The sequence below is a fragment of the Leptinotarsa decemlineata genome, unplaced genomic scaffold, assembly GCF_025532065.1.
Source record: "Leptinotarsa decemlineata unplaced genomic scaffold, Ldec_3_MD MMD2_tig00002082_RagTag_RagTag, whole genome shotgun sequence".
In the NCBI taxonomy this organism is placed as follows: Eukaryota; Metazoa; Arthropoda; class Insecta; order Coleoptera; family Chrysomelidae; genus Leptinotarsa; species Leptinotarsa decemlineata.
The window spans coordinates 7,077,818-7,086,935 of NW_027412573.1; the positions used below are offsets into that span (position 1 = coordinate 7,077,818).

Here is a 9,118-nt window from a genome sequence, read left to right on the forward strand (position 1 = left end):
TTCAGGCAATCTAAAATTAATGAAAATGAAAACAAATATTGGGCAAAATTCGATTTATTAAAAAGGTATCAAATTTTGCAATGAGCTACCAAATGCTTCAAAAAAATTAAATAAACAAAAATTCCGGATTCATTTGAAGAAATATTTATTGATTGTTTAGATATATTATCTGATGAATTGATTTATGTTCATGTTGGTAATCATAATCAAATATATATTTTTTTCAAGTTTCAGTTCTGACTTATCTTTTTTTGTGCTCTGTTCTTACTTAGTTATGTTATAGTTAGTTTTTGAATTATTGTTTTTCCCCTGCTATGAACATGGTATGTTTCTTGAGAAAATAAATCGTTATTATCATTATCAAATTAAATTAAAACATCTCCAGGATTTGACATCATCAGGGCTAAAACTTCAAAACAGATTTCAAACTGAATAGTGAAACATATTCAGATAAAAAATGATACAGATTATTTTCCAGATGTTCTCAAAAATGGAATAATCAAAAAACTTCCACAAAAGTGGAAGCAGAGCAAGTGTACTGAAGATGCTATACATAAAGTGATCTCAAAAATATATGACTCATTAGATAAAAAAATTCCTGTTATTGGCATATTTTTAGACCTTCTTTGATACAGTATGTCATGAAAAATTACTGGACAAACTTCAAAAGTACGGAATTAGAGGAAACACTTATGAAATTAAAAAAAAATCAAACGGTAAACAAGTAGTGGTTAATGATGTTATCCATAGTATATCAAAAATAGTAATTTTAGGCGTACCACATGGAATTGTTCATGGACCATATTTCTTTTCATCTACATGGATATGAATATCACTGGAGTTTTTTCCCAACACCAAACCGTTATTTCAACATCTTGACACGTGTTTTGATCACCAAGTGATCATCTTCAAGAGGAAGATCAATGAGCTGAGTTTGATCTTCCTCTTGAAGATGATCACTTGGTGATCGAAACACGTGTCGAGGTGTTAAAATAACGGTTTGGTGTTGGGAAAAAAATTCTAGTAATATCCATTACTACACCGAAAGTTCCAAACAGTGCATCACAAGTACATGGCTATAGCAAACAATTTTAAATAGTATAGCCATTACTTTCAAAATAATGAAATTCAATACCAAAGCAACTCACCAATAAAAATGACTGATCCATCTTCAGTTATCAGTACAGCATGAAGTCCATCATGACCAATGGACATCTGGCTTACTTTTGGGGTTTTAGTAAGAACTAGGTCAGACCATTTTCCAGTTCTGACTCCTGCTTGTTTTATCCCAAGAGCGGATGATTTTCCACAATATAATATCTGGAAAATTTCAAAATATTAGCCATTTTAAAACACAGGGTGCAAAAATTTCGAAAATATGAAAAGTTAATTCATTGTTACAAACAACCACAGCCAAAGTCATAGCAAATCAAGAACTTTTTCATCTTCATGAATTTTTCATCATCATTAATATTTTACAAAATCTGGCCTAATTCTCAACACTGCAGTACACCTATTTCAGGATTCCTAAATTAAAAAAAAAAAGATTATAAGATTTATGGGTAAAACAGATCATGCTTATAATCCCTCGTGTTGATTAATTAGCTTACCACGCCATAAATTCAATTCATTACCTTTCCTGTGACTGTCCTAATGAGTCCAAACTCTTTTCCGGTACAGATACTGGCAATTTCTTCCTCACTTCCTGTATTCACAGTGTAAGTTCCAATTTCCTCATCAAAAGAAGAGAGCCCGAAAACATCAACACATTTTCTAGCTAATTTTAGTGGAAGCTCACTTACAAGGGATGCAGGAGAGGTGTTCTGATTCAACATCCTGACTACGAATCCATCCTACAAGATCATTACTTATTACAATTTCTGAAGCTGAACAAAGTGAAATAATAATGATAGTCTCAAGAAATCAGAAAGTTATAACAGGGATTGAAAATAAAATGGTGTGTAACTGAATACATTTATGTTATCAATCATAAAATTATATGTTTCACAAATGTTTTGATTTTTTTTATGCTCTATAGTACAATTTCATAAAAGTAGGCACTGAAATTTCAGAACTATTATTACATTAAAACGAAAACATTGTTGTCAAGGTTGTGATTCTATATATTTTATCATTTTTCCGTCATCTGTTTAGTATAATTTCCGTATGGCACTGCAAGAGAGAGATTAAGGCAAAAACTCAGTTATTTCTGAGAATTTAGTGCCTACTATTTAAAATTATAACAACATATTCGTTCTCTGGTTTTAAATATTTCTTAGCCTTTGTAATAAATACTGCTGTTCAATATATTTATCAGAAAGTTGAAAACACTTCCCTCGGAAAACATTTCTCTCTATTGAATAATTCACAAAAATTGCAAAATGACCTAAAAATTTAATAATTTTGAAAAAAAAAATTTATAGTGAAAAAAACTTTCTGAAAAAACGGAAAACTACGTTTTTTTTTACTTTTACTTACTATCAATATTTTTATTATTATTATCGTGAAAATTCACTATTGACGAATACACCTCTAAAAGAAAATGGTAAAGATGATATAATTGAAGATAAAATACAGTAGGAAAAAGACTTTTAATTCAGGATCTTGAAACTAAACAAATACAAAAAATGAAAAAATGAGATTTATGTAATTAATGTTACTTGTGGAGCTGGTGCTTACGATTTACATGATATTCTTTATCTGGGTTGAAAGTTGAAAGCTTCAAACACAGATCACTTTTTAACACAAAGCCTATTTCTACATTTATTTTTTAAATATACCAGTGGACAAGGTCCTCTCACACAAATATGTAGTTGAAAACCCCATCAGATCTTTGAAGGGTATGTTCGATATTACTGGATACTCTCCCCTAGCCTTTATCCAAAATGGGGAAAACAATTCAAAAGTATTAAGTGTTTTTAATCTGTTTCCGCGTCCCACCCAAATAGCTCTCGCGAACCACTAGTGGGTCCCGACCCACAGTTTGGGAACCACTGCCCTAACTGATCTTGAAATTCTGTGTCATTCAAAATATTTTAATACTATTTATTTAATTGAATCAAGGTTAGATTTTACATCATTGGTTAACGTAAAAACGTTATCTCAAAAAAATCAATATATGAATATTGAATTCAAAAAAAAGAAATATATTTTCTGAAAAAAATATTGCAAAAAATAATTTCCTTACATCTTTAGCAGGAGATATAACACCTAAGTAATCTCCGTCTGAAAACACCACCGTGGCTGAAGAGTCCCTATTGTGCAGAGGAACGGATGCCGAAATGAGAAGATTACTCCTTTCAACAACAAGAAATTCACAGCCTCGTCTCCCACATAGTTTCAAATATAAATTTCCCTAAAAAACAAAATATTATCTCCTCAGTCGACAATTTTTTTTTTCTCGTCTCACATCACAAAATACTAAACTTCCATTATCATTTGGATAAAATTCTGGTTTCCACGCCACAACATGTCCTTTTATTGTTCCTCCATACCCGCTTCCAATCTTCAATAAGCCTCTAGAAGTGAACAAGTACAAATACTGTCCATCGCAAGCCAGAGACTTCATTTTCATCTGCTGTTTATGGAGTTCATTTGGGAGTTTAACTGAAAAATAATCGATTTTGGACTTGATTGGCACGCCGTGAGTTATCCAAGCTGGTCTGATAATTTTTCCCAACAGGATGCCATGGAGACTTTTTTGGAGAGAAGAAAGAACTGCAGGCATCTGAAACAAAACTCTGATTTTAAATTATACATCGAAAATCTAGACATCAATATGAAACTATCAAAAACATCGCTTTTAAAGTAGTGACAAAATTTTTGGCATATAGGCATTATAAACAAGAAACTGTTTGTAATTACTAGATCTTTATAAAACCTGACCCTAATTACTATATATACCAACACAACACACTCAATCGACAGCTCATAAATTTGACACATGAGCTGTCGGATTATTGGATTTATTTTTCCCACAAAATGGAAATCTTATACCTCAATATATTCTTTGGAAAAAATTATTTCAAGCGCAGTTGCCCTCCTGATTTTAACTTTGGATTTTTGAAAATTAAACTTTCTACAACGTTCATGAACTTACATATTTTTTGCATCTTTTTCTTATCGAGCAAGTACCAAGATCTCATGTTTACCACAAGCATCATGTTTTATCTTGGAAATAGCCAATTTGAAAAAAAAATCATTTTCAGAAACTCTAGAAATCCGTTTTCCAAAAGGTTTAATTATGTGTATTATGAAAATAATTTCAAGTTCTATAGCAATTTATTTGCAAGGTATAAAACTTTTTGTCTGTTGAAGTTTTTTCAATACTACAAAAATAAGATGGAAGAGCATTCTCAGCTGTGGTAATGAATCCTGCTATTTACAGCTTGTCAAATCTAGGAGGAGATTTCAAAGACTCGGTTTGACAAACTGTACGGTTGTATTTTTTTGCAGACCAACAAAAATATTTTTCTTATTATTGAAAGTGGATGAAGTGAAAGTATGAACGTTTGACCTAAAAAGTGATTCCAATTGAAAATTTATAAAGAACAGAATGAATCCCTAAACTAAGAGCTACACATCAGTAGTATGTTCTGAAAACTAAATAAAGAATTTTTCACTATAATACAAATTTAAAACTGTGTTGATCATTTAGTCTATTGTCATGATATAGTCATATATTTTTAACATCAACACACTTGATGAAGTGTGTAAACTTTATTGAGTCAATGCATTTTCTTATAATTATATGTCGAGAATATTGACCCTTATAAGTCAACTGAATTTAAAATCTCCCTTAGAATACTTTGAATTTTATGAAGGCTAACTCAGAATCAAATGCTAACCTGAATATTCTGTAATGACAGAGCTCTTGGGCACATCAGAAGTGCTGCAGCAGCAGCAAGATATTTTCCTGTATCCCCTCTTACCACCACCAGCGACAATAAGCAAGCACAAGCTACTGCTGTGAAATGACTGCCATCGTTAAGAACAGAACTCTCAGGTCCATGTAAGGTAGCCAAATCTAACAACAAATCAAACAATGAATCTATAACTTCAGGCGGTTCAAACTTTAGAGCTTCTGGCATCTGACCCTGTAAGACATTTAGTAAAGCATTCAATGCCTTAGTACAAAGCATTGGGTGAGTGATTCGACTTTCTTTGATCAGCTCAAAAACAGACCGCAAACCTAAGCCAACAACCTTAGATACTATTACAGGCGTTAGGTATGTGCTTTGGGAATTATCTTCTGTGTCACTTTCAATTTCACTTTGATCTTGGATAGGGGCACTGCAACTGCTATGAAGATATGCCTGACTTGCTTGCCTCATCCATCTATCGAGGACTGCTAACCGCACAGAAGCAAATACAGCAAATGCTGAGGCATTGCCAGGGAGCTCTATTTCAGGAGCACCTTGTGGGTCATTTTCACATGGTAGCTCTGATTTATTTTTTTGCTTGCATCGCAATTTCGAAGATTTCTTTTTCAGTCTTTTCCATTCCAGTCTTTTCCTGAAAATAATTAGCATCAGATCACACTTGAAAATTTTAAATAAAAACTTACTTTGAATTTTCTGGGAAAACTTTGTATGCCTCATGAAAAATAGTGCTGAAATCATCCGGATCGGGTAACATTTTCAGTGACTGATTGTATTTCTTTTTTCTTGTTCAGCTCCTGCTTCACATATTATTGATTTTCTTGATGTGTCATAGAAATTCTCTCAAACAACAAAATCGATAAAATAGGTAAATCGCTTGTGAAATTTAATTTTTATACTTATTCTTGTGTTACGCTTTCGACAGCAATATGCACTAGTCGGCAGAATATATTGATAAATGCAATAAAAGCTGATACTATGCTGTTAATTTTAAACAATTCGCCAAAATCTGTCAGAAAATGACACAAGCGGTGAAAGATAAATGACATTCATCAGATGATATACCGTGCGTTCCACTAAGCGCTCACAACAATCAAAATGGTCCGTTAGCCGTTCCACAAAACGCCCACGGTCGTTGTGGTCGTAGCAAAAACATCACTCATGACGTCATTACTTTCGCTCCCGGCAAGCTCACAACGGACTGTCCGGACGTTGAGAATATTTCAGCGCAATTTTGAAACTAATTCAGAAATGTGACATTTAAAGCTTGAGATGGCGACAAGAAATTCAAGAGCAGCAGAAATTTAGAGTATGATCTAGGTATGCAAGTAGACATGACATTTTCAAAATCTACAGTGTAATATGTGATAGAGAGTCAAGCACTTGAAATTACTTTTGAATTCGTCATCTGAATAACGATTAATCACATAATACGTGGCCCATGATTTCGCTTTTAACGATTATAATTTTGTAAAGTTGCATTCCACTGTTCATCTGAACTTTATGAACTAGTTTCTGAAGAACTATTGCGACGCATCAACAAATATTAACCTCGCCATTCGTAATATTTACTTAAACGCCCAAAAAGCTCTATAATCCATTCCTCTTGAATAACGCTCGCAAGCAAATGGAACGGGAAAAACTGCGGTCCAGATCGTTGTGAACACTTTAGCGCTTAGTGAACACACTAATAAATGACAGTCATAGATGAGATTTCATGAAGTACCTAATACCCCGTTACTCCAGAAGCCTAATAAACTGAAAACGATATTTTTCATTTATTTTTTTTGTGACAACGTCATCGACTGTTACATAATGTTAACCTACATGATATTATATTCAAATATTCAGAAAAAATTGTGAAAAGTGAATAAGTTTGCGAATTAGTAGTAGTGTATGAAGTTGTGATTTTCATTGAGAATTTCTGTGAATAAGTCAAATCTGTATTCCTTCAAATAGTGGTGTTTTCATTCCAATTATGATACACTTATATAATTGAAAAGACGATTAAAATATGTTTTTCCGTTAACCAGCTGTCACCCCCTTCAAATAACAACCCTAAAAGTCAAAACTTGTCGAATTAAATCTTAACGAGATCTTACCTTCCAACACGTTAAAATTCCTAGTTATACAAAGCATCGGTTGTTCCGGAGAGACGTGCATCTCCGGTTTCGAAAAAATTAAAGAAAAGCAGTAGTTTATATTTTCATTACGAGTCTTCAGAATGTATTTTCTTCCCATCATGAAAAAACACCTATCTGATTGATTAATGAAAACTATGATATGTCAGAATCACAAAGAAAAAAAAATTCAAGCAGTTTCAACTAACGAGATGAATGTTTCCTGCTTTCAGGTATGAATTCATAACGTATGCGAAGAAATTTTATCATTCGAAGTTTCTACAAAATGTTTATGTAAATCATATAAACTTGAGAAAACGTGAGCTGGATCTACATCCGGGTATTTATTTTGAATAAGCGCTGCTTGCCTATCATCTATCAAAACAGCATTCCATCCGCTGGCTTTCGCTCCCGAGTAGTCCAACAGAGCTTTATCTCCAATGTGGAGACATTCTTCCGGCACCAGATTTTTCAATTTGGAAATGAACATAGCTTCTTGGAAAATTCTAGGATCTGGTTTTTCCATTCCAACATCGTAAGACGTCAGAACTAATTGAAAAAAGTGCCTGAGTTTCATGTTCATCAAGATGCTGTGAAGTCTTGGGTCAAAATTCGAAATGACTCCCATGGCCACACCTACAAAAAATAAATGCCAATAAGTCAGCCGTTCTCTAATCTATGCAAGGGATTTATGTATGTAGGAATTGACTTATTCTAAAAACTGCCATTACGATTTCATGTCCCCAATTCGAATGAAAACGTCGAGATAAACAATATGTTTTATACATTGTGTATAACTATAATTAGTCCTGATGATCGCTTTCTGTAGGTCTACAAAATTAACAGAGCGGTAATTTAATTCACTTTGGCACACTCTGTGTATTTTTACAAATTACAGAGGCTTGAACCCCGAAGCCTATCCTGTACGTTCAAATAATAGAAGCGTGCATTATCAAATATTTCTTTGTCACTAGGCAATTAAACATCAAATAAATAATACAATGTAAGTTCTAGGTACACACTCAAAAATATTTTTACCTTTGCTCCGAATATAAGACAACAGATCCTTCACTCCGTAACATGGTTGCCAGCAAGCCGAACTTTTATAAACTTCTATCAGATGTGAAGCGACAGCATCGAGTTTTTTGTCATCCAAATCATACTTGGAGTCCTTGAAGGTTCCTTTCACCACCATATTCCACCAACGTTCCCATCCTAGTCCAGTGTGAAGCCCGAAGTTTGGATGCTCTTTGGTCATTTTGCGCCAGTGAGCTTTGAAATTGGCGCTCAAAGTGTTGTTATCGCACAGAATTCCGTACATTGCCCCGATCTCCCCGTACTGTTGACTTGGTGATGATCGAAATTTCAGAAGTGTCCCAGTTACATCAAATGTTATCAAACGTAATCGAGATATTAACATTGTTAGTTATAATCGTGCAAGTTGAGAAACTAACGATTCACTATCAGCTTTTGTGCAGCGAAATTATAATGTTCAAATTTTTGTTAGTTAATTTATAGCGACATTCGGAATGAAGACCAAAGTCTATGTTTGATTGCGTTGGGAAGGCAGGGACGGCTTCAGCTTATGACGACAGTTGATGTAAATACATATTTTGAGATTTTTGTGAAGTGATATCATTTATACTTTACAGTTTATAATGAGTTTAACTGAAAATCAGTTGCTTTTGGTCGGGAATATTATAATTATGTGGAATTTTGACAATCAATTTCGAATTCAATTTGGATGACATAGTATGAATGGACTGACCCGTTACTTGATGAAAATTAATAGCACTACCCATGATAATTATCATGGATGACATAGAGTTTCGCCGACTAGTATCAAAATGCTATGATTATGAATCTGTCACTTTCTGGCACCTGTGCTGTAAATGGGTAGATCTACGTCAATAAAAGGATGAACTCGTGCCATGAAGTTGTTCTGACAATGAAATACAATGTGTGGGTAAACTTATTCATGCACGACTGAGCATAAAGTACCACAATATTGCCCGGATTTGCGGGCGTAAAGTAGCACTTTAGCGCCCGCGGACTACTTTAATCGTTGAGCAGACGCTAAAGTGAATTTCAATCTCATATCGATAGAAATCTATATTC

At 33.7% G+C, this 9,118-nt stretch overlaps 2 protein-coding genes across 3 annotated transcripts in view; both read right to left on the reverse strand.

Annotated features, from left to right (window-relative positions):
• The window catches only part of hiw (MYC binding protein highwire), a 216,379-nt gene extending 210,458 nt beyond the window's left edge, over positions 1–5,921 (reverse strand). The window contains exons 1-6 of one of the 2 annotated variants that reach the window (XM_074176913.1): positions 5,567–5,916; positions 4,848–5,514; positions 3,410–3,727; positions 3,188–3,355; positions 1,635–1,853; positions 1,149–1,320 (exon numbers count right to left, since the gene is read on the reverse strand). In XM_074176913.1, the coding sequence (XP_074033014.1) occupies positions 1,149–1,320; positions 1,635–1,853; positions 3,188–3,355; positions 3,410–3,727; positions 4,848–5,514; positions 5,567–5,637 (1,615 nt within the window). In that variant the 5' untranslated portion in view covers positions 5,638–5,916. Of the gene's footprint in view, positions 1–1,148; positions 1,321–1,634; positions 1,854–3,187; positions 3,356–3,409; positions 3,728–4,847; positions 5,515–5,566 lie in introns of both variants that reach the window. The other variant, XM_074176914.1, reaches the window with a different exon arrangement.
• A 1,144-nt stretch (positions 5,922–7,065) lies between these two features.
• Reg-2 (Rhythmically expressed gene 2) lies at positions 7,066–8,566 on the reverse strand. Its single transcript, XM_023160419.2, has 2 exons — positions 8,039–8,566; positions 7,066–7,636 (listed from the first exon to the last, which is right to left on the reverse strand). The coding sequence occupies exons 1-2, from the start codon at positions 8,418–8,420 to the stop codon at positions 7,242–7,244; spliced, it is 777 nt and encodes a 258-aa protein (XP_023016187.2). The 5' UTR covers positions 8,421–8,566; the 3' UTR covers positions 7,066–7,241.
• Between the last annotated feature and the right edge of the window lie 552 nt (positions 8,567–9,118).